General features: G+C 41.4%; 1 protein-coding gene across 1 annotated transcript in view; it reads right to left on the reverse strand.

Moving 5' to 3' along the window:
* PHLPP1 (PH domain and leucine rich repeat protein phosphatase 1) overlaps positions 1 to 18121 on the reverse strand; it is a 533157-nt gene that overhangs the window by 182129 nt on the left and 332907 nt on the right. Inside the window, exon 9 of the mRNA XM_053714638.1 lies at positions 1068 to 1214. Coding sequence (XP_053570613.1) covers positions 1068 to 1214 — 147 coding nt within the window. The remainder of the gene's footprint in view (positions 1 to 1067; positions 1215 to 18121) is intronic.

Consider the following 18121-nt stretch of genomic DNA (forward strand, 5'->3'; position numbering starts at 1 on the left):
TGGTGTTTTATATTCAATCTCAAAGTATTTTAATAAGTGAAACATCCAAATGAAATTAAACAAATAAATCTATACATAGGGGCAAAAGTTACCAGCCAGGAGAGAAGATGGGAATAATTTCCTAACAGGTAAACTACACAGTAATTTTTTAAATATTTATTTTTTACTATTTCTGAAGTGTAGATCCTTGACCACCCCCACAGCTCTCTAAACCATCTCCCTCCCACTGCTCTCCGCCATATTTGTTACTGACAGCCTGTCTGCCAGTAAAAAAAATATTTTTTTCTGTAGGGTAGCCCACCCCTCCAAGATCACCTTTTTCTGTAGTGTAGGGTTACCCCTCCATCTGATTTTGTTCCATAGTGTAGGGCCCCATCCCGCCCTCTCCCTTCATAACTTTTCCATAGTGTAGGGAACCCCGCCCCTCCCTCCCCCACCACGGCTGGGCCGCCTACCTGCCTCCCCTCCTTCCCTCCCAATACTCCCACTCAGCACCAACGGAGGATCATTACAGAGAGTGATAGAGACAGCGTTACTCTCTGTAACAATCAGGGATATGGCTTCATACAGTAGGGGAGCTCAATCAGTGCTCCCTTACCATATGAAGGGAGATGCCTTCTGCCCCTAGCTGCAGTCTCCACTGTCTAAGCTGTGTGTTGGATGAAGGTATTATGTCAACACAGTACTCTGGGCAAAGTACTGTGTGACAAAGTACCTACTTCTAAATGGCGCATGGGGTTAATACGGCTGAACAATCAGACATCGTAAGAGATTAAGCCCTGGCCATGATTATTAAAATGCTTTAACAAAAAGTTATTTGGATTTTGAATCTTCCACCTACTGAAAGCACATTAAACGGACCAAAAATGCAAAAGGAAAATTCTTTAATTTGAAATAGAATTTCTTATTGCAATTTTTTTTTGCATCTAAATATGTGTTTAACCCCTGTGAAGGAGGTAAACCCATAGTTAAAGTCAGCTCAGAGCAACAACGCATTACTTGTCTGTGGCTGATGACACTGTGAGCCAATGATAAGAGGTATATTGGGTTAATACTTTTATACACACTTTTTCATGTCTCCCACTGCTGGAGGAATAGACCCAATTGCATTGCAAGAAAGATTAAGCTCCGTCAAGGTAGGGATGCAGCAAACAGCCATCGGGAAATTACCCAAATTATTGTTTGAAAGGTTGAGGCTCTTTAATTTGGTGAATCTGCCAACAATTAAGAAGATAATAGGTTAGTGGGGGACAAAAATCATATTATAGACTTTAGAGAGAGTATAAAGCGAAACAAAAAATAAACTAAACAATTATGTTTTCTGGGTTTAAACTTAGAAAAAATAAAATGATTAATATATAAAAAAATATATAAAATAATAAAAAGATAACACACACATATGGTGCAATATATTTACAAGAATTCACATTTATTACAAAATTATTCTCAGATATGAAGATATCACACAACTTGTGTTTAACGTCTGTTTAAAGGGATAATTAACCCAATTTTTTTTCATGATTCAGATAGAACATGCAATTTTAAGCAACTGTCTAATTTACTCCTATTATAATTTTTTATTCGTTCTCTTGGTATCTTTATTTGAGAAATCAATTATGTAAATTTTGGAGCCAGCCTATTTTTGGTTCAGCACCATGGGAAGTGCTTGCTGATTGGTGGCTACATTTTTAGCCACCAATCAGCAAGCGCTATCCAGGTGCTGAACCAAAGATGGGCCAGCTCATAAGCTTACTTTCCTGCTTTTTAAAAAGGAAATTTATGCTTACCTGATAAATTTATTTCTTCTACGATATGATGAGTCCACGGATTTCATCCTTACTTGTGGGATATTAACCTCCTGCTAACAGGAAGTGGCAAAGAGCACCACAGCAGAGCTGAATATATAGCTCCTCCCTTCCCTCCACCCCCAGTAATTCGACCGAAGTTAGGCAGAGAAAGGAAAAGCCAAAGGTGCAGAGGTGACTGAAGTTTAACAAAAATATAATATATATACCTGTCTTAAAAATGACAGGGATGGCCGTGGACTCGTCATATCGTAGAAGAAATAAATTTATCAGGTAAGCATACATTTCCTTTTCTTCTACAAGATATGACGAGTCCCTGGATTTCATCCTTACTTGTGGGATACAATACCAAAGCTACACAACACGGATGAAAGGGAGGGACAAGGCAGGAACCTAAACAGAAGGCACCACTGCTTGAAGAACCTCTCTCCCAAAACCAGCCTCAGAAGAAGCAAAAGTATCAAATTTGGAAAAACTGTGAAGAGACGACCAAGTTGCAGCCTTGAAAATCTGTTCAACAGAAGCATTGTTTCATCAAGTCTCCCCAGAAACAAAAAGACTGAACATACCTCAAAGTTGCTTGTAGCAACACACTGTTCTCCACACTGAAGATTTTCTTACACTACCTTCAGCTGCTGTGGGAACCATCATGGATCTTAGAAAACGTTTGCTAAGATCATCAACATCAGGGCAGAAAGATTCCTCACTCTCCCTGAGAAAAATAGTACTCACTGGCACAATTTGAAAATAAAAAATTTCTTGATTGAAGAAACTAAACTAACACCTCACTTTACCTCTTCCTCTTACTATACAGGCAAAGAGAATGACTGGGGTGGAGGGAAGGGAGAAGCTATATATACAGCTCTGCTGTGGTGCTCTTTGCCACTTCCTGTTAGCAGGAGGTTAATATCCCACAAGTAAGGATGAAATCCGTGGACTTGTCATATCTTGTAGAAGAAATAAAGATACCAAGAGAACAAAGAAACATTGATAAGAGTAAATTAGAATGTTGCTTAAAATTGCATGCTCTATCTGAATCATGAAAGAAAAAAAAATGATATGCCTGAGGAAACGATGCAGTGAACGCTGAGAAACGTGCTACTTGTTTTTATATATTCTAATAAGTACTTTTTGTTTTAAAATATAAACTTTTATTTTTTATTTGAGCACTTTTTGGAGTCTTTTTTTCTCTATCAATCACTATTTGGAGCACCAGAGAACCTTTGGCTGGATTATTAGTGTGCTGGATATCTAGTGAGCTGGGCCACTTAAATAGTCCAGTAGGCTTTACTAGCACTATCAGGTGCTTTTCTTAATGTGAGTACCTCTCCACATTTGGGATTTCATTGGGTCGTGGTTGCTCTGTTGACCTGCACTAGGAGGCGCCCTTTCTTTTTGTATTTATTTTAGATCATTGAGTCCCACATTGGTACCGGAAGGAGCAGCCCACTTGCACAGTGTGCACAGTGTCCTGAGACACAGAGTTCTCAGCTTGCTTTTCTATGCATTATCTTTGCCTTGGATATTGTGAGTACCTTATCTCCTTATGTCGGTTTTGATCAATTGGCTACACTAGGAGGCGCCCTTCTTTGTCTCAAGAAAAAAAATTGGGTTGAGTATCCCTTTAAGCATGGGCAAATGAAAAAGCCCAACTGAAACCAGTTAACTTATCATTTTTATTATCTAGGTTAATGTAACCTTTAACTACCACAACTGGCCATCACTATCTATAAAAAATAAATGGCCACCCCTGGTATACGTGTAAGTGCCCAGAAAAGAAAAATTAAGAGGACAACGAAGTGCTTCTGCAGCTTTAGCTACTCTTTTCAGAACCTCATTTATTAGGAAGCAAATGTTATGGTTTACAATTAAAAAGCTACAAGTATGCAATTAATAGCTACTGGGTGTCAAATAAGTAGCTACATAAATGTCAACAATGCCTCATATTTTTGCTTAAAGGGAAAGTCTACTCCAGAAAGGTTAACAACCTAGTTTACCATCTTACCCTCCCCTCACCTTTGCAGCTGACAAACGTCAGATAAATAGGTTACTGTGAAAACCCATGTAAATGTCCTAGAGAGACACTAACTGGAAAAGAGCCAACTAAATGAATCCCTCAAACACAATGCAGACCAAACCATTTAAAAATTTGAGATTCAACACCAAAAATATTCAGCACCACAAAATATAAAAAACAAATTCAGAGCTGCGCACGGAACAAGTGCAATAATAGACACTAATTACAATAATTAAAAGTAGAGTATCACTCCATCAATAGGGTTACAATACATTAAAGGTCTTGAGGTGTTAATATACAAACCAGAAAGGTAGCCCAAATCTTATTATGGTTCCTTTTATCAATACTGGTACATAAGTCTTACATTGAAGTCCCACTTTAAAATGTCCCACATACGTATTTCCAGGAGTATGGGTAATTCACATGGATGTGATGTCTCTGCTTCCTTAGGATAGGATAGCACTCCCTTTAGAAATCACAGGTGCAGCTCCCTCACTCTCCAAGTACTTAAAGGGACACTGAACCCAATTTTTTTTTTCTTTCATGATTCAGATAGAGCATGCAATTTTAAGCAACTTTCTAATTTACTCCTATTATCAATTTGTATTTGTTCTCTTGCTATCTTTATTTGGAAAAAAAGGCATCTAAGCTTTTTTTTTGGTTGAGAACTATGGACAGCACTTTTTTATTGGTGGATAAATTTATCCACCAATCAGCAAGAACAACCCAGGTAGTTCACCAAAAATGGGCCAGCATCTAAACTTAAATTCTTGCATGTCAAATAAAGATACCAAGAGAATGAAGAAAATGTGATAATAGGAGTAAATTAGAAAGTTGTTTAAAATGTCATGCTCTATCTGAATCACGAAAGAAAAAAATTGGGTTCAGCGTCCCTTTAAGGAGTACTTAGCCGAAATAATACTGGGACATAACAGAGAAGCGCATCCTCGATTTAAGGTAAAAAAAGATACAAATTTAATATAGCACATAACCATACGTAATTACTAGAAACAAAAGATAAAAGTGCCTTAAAACAAATATAGTTCGTTTGCGGCTCCGGGCGGCTTTACTGGCAATCCGCTGTGCGTTCGCCCAATCTTTATCCTCCGTTTAAGGCAAATGGTGTTTTGCTTGTAAGCACCTCCCCGCAAGTGACGATACAGCTTTACTCTGATCCCGTCTACGTGTTTCATCTGTCTTACGCTGACTTTCTCAAGACAAATGGATCAGCTGTAGTTTGTGTGGAGGATCCCCTTCCTTAAGTGCCCCTTATGACTCTGCCTCTTCCTGTTACGGACAGCATTACGTATCATGACAACAAACAAGCCCTTAGCCATGTGTCTCTGGTGCGTGTACCGGTTACGGTTTGTCACTTGTTTATCACGAAAGGATAGATTCACTTCTTATCTGTGGAGTCATCTCCATACGGATCATAGGGTACACAGCGCTCGTGATCAGATGCAAGCTCCTCTACTTTTTTAAAGCCCAATAATTGATTTAAAACATCCATATATAAAATCACACATTTCATACTTCATATAGTATAAGTTAAAGGGACAGTATACATTCATTTTAATATAACTGCATGTAATAGACACTACTATAAAGAATAAGATGCACAGATACTGATATAAAAATCCAGTATAAAACTGTTAAAAAAACTTAGAAGCTCTCAGTTTAGCTCTGTTGAAAAGGTAGTTGGAAAGCCCACTGCAAGTGGGAAATAAGACACCCCCCCTTCTTTTGCATATGAAAAGACCCTGTACACAAACAGGAGCAAGCTGGAGAAGGTAGCTGACGGTATTCTCATAAAACTCTGGGGCTTGGTTAGGAGTCTGAAAATCAGAGCAATGTTATTTAAAAATAAGCAAAACTATACACTTAAAAAACAAACAAAAATAACTTTATGGGCTATATAAATAGATCAACTACAAAACATTTATGCAAATAAAAAAATAGTGTATAATGTCCCTTTAATACCATTTAATTGAATCAAAAAATACACCTATATATTAGAAAACATTTTAGCTATGATAAATAGTGGCCATAGTGACACAAAGTCATATATATCTATGTTGTGTGTGTCCCTGCATATTTTTATATAAGTGTGAAACAATTCTATGGTGCCCATTATCGGACCATACCTAGATTAATAACACCCTTAGACAGAAGGAAACTTTAAAGCATGAATGCTTGTAGATTTAAATCGATGTTTAGCCCTTTAGGTGAAAGGCTATCTAATTCCTGAATCCATCTGGTTTCCCTCTGTCTAAGGGTGATGAGTCTTTAGGGTGGGTTCTCACCTGGTGGTATAGCTTCAAGGATACTAATTCGTAAACTACTGGGGTCCTTTCCATGAAGAACCCTAAAATGTTCAGACACACTATGTGTTTTTAAACCTATTTTGATGTTATTAATGTGTTCATAACATCTATTGATCTTCCTCTTAGTTCTCCCTATATAGCATGTGCCTCTACATTTAATAGGCACCTTTTTAGTATTGTTCCAATTCTGTATGGAGTCACGGTTCAATATATGAACACACATACACCAAATGCTGCAACCACATTTGAAGGTTCCTGGTCTGCCTGTGACCCACTGATCAAGGGTGCCAGACTTACTTCTACTATTTATCTTTGGTCCTTTTAATTTAGACGAAGCTAAAAACAAAATTTATGCTTACCTGATAAATGTATTTATCTTGTGGTGTATCCAGTCCACGGATCATCCATTACTTGTGGGATATTCTCCTTCCCAACAGGAAGCTGCAAGAGGATCACCCACAGCAGAGCTGTCTATATAGCTCCTCCCCTAACTGCCCACCCTCAGTTATTCGACCGAAGACAAGCAAGAGAAAGGAGAAACTATAGGGTGCAGTGGTGACTGTAGTTTAAAAATAAAAAACACCTGCCTTAAAATGACAGGGCGGGCCGTGGACTGGATACACCACAAGAGAAATAAATTTATCAGGTAAGCATAAATTTTGTTTTCTCTTGTAAGGTGTATCCAGTCCACGGATCATCCATTACTTGTGGGATACCAATACCAAAGCTATAGGACACGGATGAAGGGAGGGACAAGGCAGGCGCTTAAACGGAAGGCACCACTGCCTGTAAGACCTTTCTCCCAAAAATAGCCTCCGAAGAAGCAAAAGTATCAAATTTATAGAATTTAGAAAAAGTATGAAGCGAAGACCAAGTCGTCGCCTTACAAATCTGTTCAACAGAAGCCTCATTTTTAAAAGCCCATGTGGAAGCTACCGCTCTAGTAGAATGAGCTGTAATTCTTTCAGGAGGCTGCTGGCCAGCAGTCTCATAGGCTAAGCGTATTATACTCCTTAGCCAAAAAGAAAGAGAAGTTGCCGAAGCCTTTTGGCCTCTCCTCTGTCCAGAATAAACAACAAACAATGCAGATGTTTGACGAAAATCTTTAGTATCTTGTAAATAAAACTTTAAAGCATGAACCACGTCAAGATTGTGTAAAAGACGTTCCTTCTTAGAATAAGGATTAGGACACAGTGACTGCACAACAATCTCCTGATTGATATTTTTATTAGATACCACCTTAGGTAGAAACCCAGGTTTGGTACGTAACACTACCTTATCTGCATGGAATTTAGATAAGGGGAATCACATTGTAAAGCAGATAACTCTGAAACTCTTCGAGCCGAGGAGATAGCTACTAAAAACAGAACTTTCCAAGATAAGAGCTTAATATCTATGGAATGCAAAGGTTCAAACGGAACCCCTTGAAGAACCTTAAGAACTAAATTTAAACTCCATGGTGGAGCAACAGGTTTAAACACAGGCTTGATTCTAACCAGAGCCTGACAAAATGCCTGAACATCTGAAACCTCAGCCAGACGTTTGTGCAAAAGAATAGACAGAGCAGAAATCTGTCCCTTTAAGGAACTAGCTGACAAACCCTTCTCCAATCCTTCTTGGAGAAAGGATAATATCTTAGGAATCCTGACCTTACTCCAAGAGTAACCCTTGGATTCACACCAATGAAGATATTTACACCATATCTTATGATAGATTTTCCTGGTGACAGGCTTTCGTGCCTGTATTAAGGTATCAATGACCGACTCGGAGAAACCACGTTTTGATAAAATTAAGCTTTCAATCTCCAAGCAGTCAGACGCAGAGAAATTTGATTTGGATGGTTGAAAGGACCCTGAAGTAGAAGGTCCTGTCTCAGCGCCAGAGTCCATGGTGGAAAGGATGACATGTTCACCAGATCTGCATACCAAGTCCTGCGTGGCCACGCAGGTGCTATCAAAATCACTGATGCGCTCTCCTGCTTGATCTTGGCAATCAGACGAGGGAGCAGAGGAAACGGTGGAAACACATAAGCTAGGTTGAAGGACCAAGGCGCTGCTAGAGCATCTATCAGTGCTGCCTTGGGATCCCTGGACCTGGACACGTAACAAGGAAACTTGAGATCCAGTTCTGGTTTGCCCCAAAGTTGAATCAACTGTGCAAATACCTCCGGATGGAGCTCCCACTCCCCCGGATGAAAAGTCTGACGACTTAGAAAATCCGCCTCCCAGTTCTCTACTCCTGGGATATGGATAGCTGATAGATGGCAAGAGTGAATCTCTGCCCATAGAATTATCTTTGAAACCTCCAACATTGCTAGGGAACTCCTTGTTCCCCCTTGATGGTTGATGTAAGCTACAGTCGTGATGTTGTCCGACTGAAATCTGATGAACCTGACCGCAGCAAGCTGAGGCCAAGTCTGAAGAGTGTTGAATATCGCTCTTAGTTCCAGAATGTTTATCGGAAGGAGTGCCTCCTCCGGAGTCCATGATCCCTGAGCCTTCAGGGAGTTCCAGACTGCACCCCAGCCCAGAAGGCTGGCATCTGTTGTTACTATTGTCCAATCTGGCCTGCGGAAGGTCATACCCTTGGACAGATGGACTTGAGATAGCCACCAGAGAAGAGAATCCCTGGTCTCTTGATCCAGATTTATTAGAGGGGACAAATCTGTGTAATCCCCATTCCACTGACTGAGCATGCAGAGTTGCAGCGGTCTGAGATGTAGACGGGCAAACGACACCATATCCATTGCCGCTACCATTAAGCCGATTACTTACATACACTGAGCCACCGAAGGGCGAGAAGTAGAAGAACACGGCAGGAATTTAGAAGTTTTGACAACCTGGCCTCTGTCAGGTAAGTCTTCATTTCTACAGAATCTATCAGAGTTCCCAGGAAGGAAACTCTTGTGAGAGGGGATAGAGAACTCTTTTCTTCGTTCACTTTCCACCCATGAGACCTCAGGAAAGCCAGAGCAATGTCCATATGGGACTTGGCAATTTGAAAATTCAACGCCTGTATCAGAATGTCGTCTAGGTAAGGGGCTACTGCTATACCCCGCGGCCTTAGGACCGCCAAGAGTGACCCCAGAACCTTTGTAAAGATTCTTGGTGCCGTGGCTAACCCAAAGGGAAGAGCCACAAACTGGTAATGCCTGTCTAGGAAGGCGAACCTGAGAAACGGATGATGATCTCTGTGTATCGGAATGTGAAGATATGCATCCTTTAAATCCACGGTAGTCATATACTGACCCTCCTGGATCATAGGAAGGATGGTTCGAATAGTCTCCATCTTGAAGGATGGAACTTTGAGAAATTTGTTTAGGATCTTGAGATCTAAGATTGGTCTGAAGGTTCCCTCTTTCTTGGGAACCACAAACAGATTTAATAGAAGCCTTGCCCCTGTTCCTCCTTTGGAACTGGGTGGATCACTCTCATAACTAGGTCTTGAACACAATGTAAGAATGCCTCTCTCTTTATCTGGTTTGCAGATAATTGTGAGAGGTGAAATCTTCCTTTTGGGGAAGAAGCTTTGAATTCCAGAAGGTATCCCTGAGACACAATTTCCAACGCCCAGGGATCCTGGACATCTCTTGCCCAAGCCTGGGCGAAGAGAGAAAGTCTGCCCCCTACTATATCCGGTACCAGATCAGGGGCTGATCTTTCATGCTGTCTTAGAGGCAGCAGCAGGCTTCTTGGCCTGCTTTCCTTTGCTCCAGACCGGCTTGGACTGGGCAAAATTTCCCTCCTGTTTTATATTAGAGGAAGTTGAAGCTGCTTTTCCTCCAGTAATATCAGAAATGATCTCCTTGAAGGGAATGTTGAGAAGCTTAGACTTTGAAGTAACGTCAGCTGACCAGGATTTAAGCCATAGCGCCCTACGCGCCTGAATAGCAAAACCTGAGTTCTTAGCCGTTAGTTTGGTTAAATGAACAACGGCATCAGAAACAAATGAATTGGCTAGCTTAAGGGCTTTAAGCTTGTCAAGGATATCATCCAATGGGGTTTCTACCTGTAGAGCCTCTTCGAGAGACTCAAACCAGAAGGCCGCAGCAGCAGTGACGGGGGCAATGCATGCAAGGGGCTGGAGAATAAACCCTTGTTGAATAAAAACATTTTTTTTTAATTTTTATTTTTTTTAAGGTAACTCTCTAATTTTTTGTCCATTGGATCTAGAAAAGCACAACTGTCCTCGACAGGGATAGTGGTACGCTTAGCTAGAGTAGAAACTGCTCCCTCCACCTTAGGGACCGTCTGCCATAAGTCCCGTGTAGCGGCGTCTATAGGAAACATCTTTTTAAAAACAGGAGGGGGAGAGAACGGTACACCTGGTCTATCCCATTCCTTAGTAATAATTTCAGAAAACCTTTTAGGGATTGGAAAAACATCAGTGTAAGTAGGTACTGCATAGTATTTATCCAATCTACATAATTTCTCTGGGACTACAATAGTGTCACAGTCATCCAGAGTTGCTAAAACCTCCCTGAGCAATACGCGGAGGTGTACAAGCTTAAATTTAAATGTAGACATATCAGAATCAGAGTGAAGTATCTTCCCTGAATCAGAAAAATCACCCACAGATTGAAGCTCCCCTGCTTCAGCTTCAGTATAATGTGAAGGTGTATCAGACCTAGCTACTAAAGCGTCAGAGAGCTCTGTATTTATTCTATTCCCAGAGCTGTTTCGCTTTCCTTGCAATCCTGGCAGTTTAGATAATACCTCTGTAAGGGTATGATTCATAACTGCCGCCATGTCTTGCAAGGTATACGCAATGGGCGCGCTAGAAGTACTAGGTGTCCCCTGAGCGGGATTTATAGAATCTGACACGTGGGGAGAGTTAGCCGGCATAACTTCCTCCCTGTCAATTTCTTCTGGTGATAAATTTTTTAAAGCCAGAATATGGTCTTTATAATTTATAGTAAGATCAGTGCATTTGGTACACATTCTAAGAGGGGGTTCCACAATGGCTTCTAAACATAATGAACAATGAGTTCCCTCTATGTCAGACATGTTTAAACAGACTAGTAATGAGACCAGCAAGCTTGGAAAACACTTTAATAACTGTGAACAAGCAAAAAATAAAAACGGTACTGTGCCTTTAAGAGAAAAAAACAATCACAGAAACTGCTAAAAACAGTTAAAAACAAGAAAATAGAGAGACGCACTAAACTGAGACAGAACAAAAGCTAGAAAAACTTCCATGCTTGTCCACAAGGCCAGTGCCACTTAGTGTGCAGTGTCTTTTAGCACATTATGCCTTTCATAGAGAAAAAATATCCTGTAGCATATCAGTCTGACCCTGCCCAATGACAGTCCAGCACCGAAATACCAGGCAATTCTTCTCTGAACAAGAGAAAACAACAAACCCTCATCAGTGAGGTGCAGTTGCATCTCTCTAGGGCATATGTGCAAGGAGTCCACGTCTGGTTTCCCCTTTTTACTCAGGAAGACCTAAGAGTAATTTGCATAAAAACAAGAAAATAGAGAGAGACGCACTAAACTGAGATAGAACAAAATCTAGAAAAACTTCCATGCTTGTCCACAAGGCCAGTGCCACTCTGAGGCAGACAAACAAGAGAATAAAGAATATTAGATGGGATAAGGGGGATAAGGGGGGATAATGAGACATTGAAGGTATTGAAACAATTAGATTCCTCTAGAAAAGTGGTGGATTCCCAGACTGCATGCATTGAAGATTTGTTAGAAGTAAGCATTCATGACATAGAAGATGAAATTATACATAGCAAATTTAAACGTCCCTCCTCATTTAATCCCATTCACACACTGTACTGTATACTGACTGAGGAACTTAATAACTATTTTGACTCAGGGAGTAACAACAGGAAATTCAAATATAGAGATAATTTGAGTTTAAATGTAAGAAAATCCCTGAGTAAATTAAAAGATGACGATCAGTTGATTATTAGGCAGGGGGACAAAGGGGAAGTGTTAGTAGTCCAGAACAGAGAGGACTAGTTAGGTGAAGCACATTGGCTGTTAAAGGAGACAACCACCTATATACTAAGTTGCACAAAGATCCCACTCTGGATTTCAATAAAAGTCTCCTGAAGTTGATTACGGAGGCAAAAAATTATGGAAAACTCAACAATGACGAATTTGGCGAAATATATTTATAATCCTCATCCTAAAATACAATTTTTTTTACCATATTCCAAAAATCCACAAAGACAATATACACCCCCCCCCCCCCCCCCCCACCGGCCGGCCGGCCCATCATTTCCAGCATAGATTCCATCACTAACAACTTATCCATTTATGTAGACTCATACATGCAACCCATGGTCAAGCAGATCAGATCATATATCAAAGACACTTTGGAAGTTATTAATAAACTGGAAGGTATGCAATGGGATGAGGCATATATCTGGATGACTTGTGACGTGATGGCTCTTTACACCAATATTCCCCATGAAAAGGGTGTGGAAGCTTTAAGATACATGGGGAAGAAAAGTAGCATGTCCAACAAGCATTTGGAATTTTTGGAAAATGGTATAAAGTTTATTTTGAACCACAATTATTTTTGTTTCGATAAAGTCTTCTACAGGCAGATACAAGGGACCGACATGGGCACTTCCATGGCGCCGTCCTACGCAATTTTATATATGGCCATATTCGAGGAAGAGATGATTTGGAATAAAAACCATTTTAAAAATAATGTCATCAGGTATTTTAGATATATTGACAACATCATTATAGTCTGGCATGGTGATGAAAGAAAAGTCTTCGATTTTGTGAAATACATTAAAGGGCCATGATACCCAAATGTTTGAAACATTTGAAAAAAAAAAAAAAGCTGACTAGAAAATATCACCTGAACATCTCTATGTAAAAAAGAAAGATATTTTACCTCAAAATGTCCTAAGTATTCATACCCCATTGTAATAGACTTTAAGCAGCAAATCAGTATGTCTGTCCCGGAACAGGCAAGGGAGTGAGCCTCGTGCACACATGTTATTTCCCTATTCAGTTTAAGGAAGTTTACTATGAAATCTCATGAGATCACAGTAAAAGATGTCATGACCTCAGCACTGATTATGCCGATTGGCTGCAGTAAATTTCTTCAGGGGTTTTTTTGTTTTGTTTTTTACCTGCATCTGGACAGCAGCTGAAGTATCATTTTTTTACAAATTGTGAGGTAAAATAACATAATTTATGCTTACCTGATAAATTTATTTCTCTTGTAGTGTGTTCAGTCCACGGGTCATCCATTACTTATGGGATATATTCTCCTTCCCAACAGGAAGTTGCAAGAGGATCACCCAAGCAGAGCTGCTATATAGCTCCTCCCCTCACATGTCATATCCAGTCATTCGACCGAAACAAGACGAGAAAGGAGAAACTATAGGGTGCAGTGGTGACTGGAGTTATAATTTAAAATTTAGAACCTGCCTCAAATAGACAGGGCGGGCCGTGGACTGAACACACTACAAGAGAAATAAATTTATCAGGTAAACATAAATTATGTTTTCTCTTGTTAAGTGTGTTCAGTCCACGGGTCATCCATTACTTATGGGATACCAATACCAAAGCCAAAGTACACGGATGATGGGAGGGACAAGGCAGGAACATTAAACAGAAGGAACCACTGCCTGTAGAACCTTTCTCCCAAAAACAGCCTCCGAAGAAGCAAAAGTGTCAAATTTGTAAAATTTGGAAAAAGTATGAAGTGAAGACCAAGTTGCAGCCTTGCAAATCTGTTCAACAGAGGCCTCATTCTTAAAGGCCCAGGTGGAAGCCACAGCTCTAGTGGAATGAGCTGTAATTCTTTCAGGAGGCTGCTGTCCAGCAGTCTCATAGGCTAAGCGTATTATGCTACGAAGCCAAAAAGAGAGAGAGGTAGCCGAAGCCTTTTGACCTCTCCTCTGTCCAGAGTAAACGACAAACAGAGAAGAAGTTTGTCGAAAATCTTTAGTTGCCTGTAAGTAGAACTTCAGGGCACGGACCACGTCTAGATTATGCAAAAGACGTTCCTTCTTTGAAGAAGGATTAGGACATAAGGATGGAACAACAATCTCTTGATTGATATTCTTGATAGAAACAACCTTAGGTAAAAACCCAGATTTAGTACGCAGGACTATCTTGTCTGAATGAAAAATCAGATAAGGAGAATCACAATGTAAGGCAGATAACTCAGAGACTCTTCGAGCCGAGGAAATAGCCATCAAAAACAAAACTTTCCAAGATAAAAGCTTAATATCAATGGAATGAAGGGGTTCAAACGGAACACCCTGAAGAATTTTAAGAACCAAGTTTAAGCTCCACGGAGGAGCAACAGCTTTAAACACAGGCTTAATCCTAGCCAAAGCCTGACAAAAAGCCTGGACGTCTGGATTCTCTGCCAGACGCTTGTGTAAAAGAATAGACAGAGCAGAAATCTGTCCCTTTAGTGAACTAGCGGATAAGCCCTTTTCTAAACCCTCTTGTAGAAAAGACAATATCCTAGGAATCCTAACCTTACTCCATGAGTAACTCTTAGATTCACACCAATATAAATATTTATGCCATATCTTGTGGTAAATTTTTCTGGTAACAGGTTTCCGAGCCTGTATTAATGTATCAATAACCGAATCCGAAAACCCCCGCTTTGATAGAATCAAGCGTTCAATTTCCAAGCAGTCAGCCTCAGAGAAATTAGGTTTGGATGGTTGAAAGGACCCTGAATTAGAAGGTCCTGCCTCAGGGGTAGAGAACATGGTGGACAGGACGACATGTCCACTAGGTCTGCATACCAGGTCCTGCGTGGCCACGCAGGCGCAATCAGAATCACCGATGCTCTCTCCTGTTTGATCCTGGCAATCAGTCGAGGTAGCATCGGAAAAGGTGGAAACACATAAGCTATGTTGAAAACCCAAGGGGCTGCTAGTGCATCTACCAGCACCGCTCCCGGGTCCCTGGACCTGGATCCGTAACAAGGAAGCTTGGCGTTCTGGTGAGATGCCATGAGATCCAGATCCGGTTTGCCCCAACGAAGAATCAGTTGAGCAAATACCTCCGGGTGAAGTTCCCACTCCCCCGGATGAAAAGTCTGGCGACTTAGAAAATCCGCCTCCCAGTTCTCCACGCCTGGGATGTAGATCGCTGACAGGTGGCAAGAGTGAGACTCTGCCCAGCGAATAATCTTCGAGACTTCCAACATCGCTAGGGAACTCCTGGTTCCAACTTGATGATTGATGTAAGCCACAGTCGTGATGTTCTCCGACTGAAATCTGATGAACCTCAGTGTTGCTAACTGAGGCCAAGCTAGAAGAGCATTGAATATTGCTCTTAATTCTAGAATGTTTATTGGGAGGAGTTTCTCCTCCTGAGTCCACGATCCCTGAGCCTTCAGGGAGTTCCAGACTGCTCCCCAGCCTAGGATGCTGGCATCTGTTGTTACAATCGTCCAATCTGGTCTGCGAAAAGTCATTCCTTTGGACAGATGAACCCGTGATAACCACCAGAGAAGAGAATCTCTGGTCTCCTGGTCCAGATTTAGCAAAGGGGACAGATCTGAGTAATCCCCGTTCCATTGACTTAGCATGCATAGTTGCAGCGGTCTGAGATGTAGGCGCGCAAATGGCACTATGTCCATTGCCGCGACCATTAAGCAGATTACTTCCATGCACTGAGCTACTGATGGGCTTGGAATGGAGTGAAGAACACGGCAAGCATTGAGAATCTTTGATAACCTGGACTCAGTCAGGTAAATCCTCATCTCTACAGAATCTATAAGAGTCCCTAGAAAGGGGACCCTTGTGAGTGGTAACAGAGAACTCTTTTCCACGTTCACTTTCCACCCATGCGACCTCAGAAATGCTAGAACTATCTCTGTATGAGACTTTGCAGTTTGAAAACTTGACGCTTGTATCAGAATGTTGTCTAGGTACGGAGCCACCGCTATGCCTCGTGGTCGTAGTACCGCCAGAAGAGAGCCCAGAACCTTTGTAAAAATTCTCGGGGCCGTAGCTAATCCAAAGGGAAGCGCTACAAACTGGTAATGCCTGTCTAGAAAGGCAAACCTTAGGTACCGATAATAATCTTTGTGAATCGGTATGTGAAGGTAGGCATCCTTTAAATCCACTGTGGTCATATATTGACCCTCTTGGATCATGGGTAGGATGGTCCGAATGGTTTCCATCTTGAACGATGGAACCCTTAGGAATTTAAGATTTTTAAATCTAAGATTGGTCTGAAGGTTCCCTCTTTCTTGGGAACCACAAACAGATTTGAATAAAAACCCCTGCCCCTGTTCCGTCCGCGGAACTGGGTGGATCACTCCCATTACTAAGAGGTCTTGTACACATTGTAGAAATGCCTCTTTCTTTACTAGGTTTGTTGATAACCTTGACAGATGAAACCTCCCTTGTGGAGGAGAAGTTTTGAAATCCAGAAGGTATCCCTGAGATATAATCTCCAACGTCCAGGGATCCTGTACATCTCTTGCCCAAGCCTGGGCGAAGAGAGAGAGTCTGCCCCCCACTAGATCCGTCTCCGGAAAGGGGGCCCTGACTTCATGCTGTCTTAGGGGCGGAAGTAGGCTTTCTGGCCTGCTTGCCCTTGTTCCATGACTGGTTGCCTTTCCAACCCTGTCTGTAACGAGCAGTAGTTCCTTCCTGTTTTGGAGCGGAGGAAGTTGATGCTGCCCCTGCCTTGAAATTACAAAAGGCACGAAAATTAGACTGTTTGGCCTTTGATTTGGCCCTGTCCTGAGGAAGGGTGTGGCCCTTACCTCCAGTAATGTCAGCAATAATTTCCTTCAAGCCGGGCCCGAATAAGGTCTGCCCTTTGAAAGGAATGTTTAGTAATTTAGATTTAGAAGTTACATCTGCTGACCAGGATTTAAGCCAAAGCGCTATGCGCGCCTGTATGGCGAATCCGGAATTTTTAGCCGTAAGTTTGGTTAAATGCACTACGGTATCCGAAACAAACGCATTAGCCAGCTTAAGGGTTCTAATCTTGCTCAAAGACTCATCCAATGGTGCTGTGCGAATCGCCTCTTCCAGAGACTCAAACCAGAATGCCGCTGCAGCAGTGACAGGCGCAATGCATGCAAGAGGCTGTAATATAAAACCTTGTTGAACAAACATTTTCTTAAGATAACCCTCTAATTTTTTATCCATTGGATCTGAGAAAGCACAGCTATCCTCCACCGGGATAGTGGTACGCTTGGCTAAAGTAGAAAATTGCTCCCTCCACCTTAGGGACCGTCTGCCATAAGTCTCGTGTGGTGGCGTCTATAGGGAACATTTTTCTAAATATCGGAGGAGGGGAAAAAGGCACACCGGGTCTATCCCACTCCTTACTAATAATCTCTGTAAGCCTCTTTGGTATAGGAAAAACGTCAGTACACACCGGCACCGCGTAGTATTTATCCAGCTTACATAATTTCTCTGGGATTGCCACCGTGTCACAATCATTCAGAGCCGCTAACACCTCCCCTAGCAACACGCGGAGGTTCTCAAGCTTAAATTTAAAATTTGAAATTTCTGAATCCGGTCTCCCCGACTCAGAACCGTCACCCACAGAATGAAGCTCTCCGTCCTCATGTTCTGCAAATTGTGACGCAGTATCAGACATGGCTCTCGTGTCATCGGCGCGCTCTGTCCTTAACCCAGAACTGTCGCGCTTGCCTCTTAACTCGGGCATATTGTATAATACTTCTTTCATAACATTAGCCATATCATGTAAAGTGATTTGTAAGGGCCTTGATGTACTTGGCGCCTCAATCTCACGCACCTCCCGAGCGGGAGACGAAGGTACTGACACGTGAGGAGAGTTAGACGGCATAACTGCCCCCTCGTTGTCTGGTGATAATTTTTTTATCGGTACAGATTGACTTTTCAAAGTAATATCAATACAATAGGTACACATATTTCTATTGGGCTCCACAACGGCTTTTAAACATAATGAACAAGCAGATTCCTCTGTATCAGACATGTTTAAACAGACTAGCAATGAAGCTAACAAGCTTGGAAATTA

Source organism: Bombina bombina, chromosome 5, assembly GCF_027579735.1.
Source record: "Bombina bombina isolate aBomBom1 chromosome 5, aBomBom1.pri, whole genome shotgun sequence".
Lineage (NCBI taxonomy): Eukaryota > Metazoa > Chordata > Amphibia > Anura > Bombinatoridae > Bombina > Bombina bombina.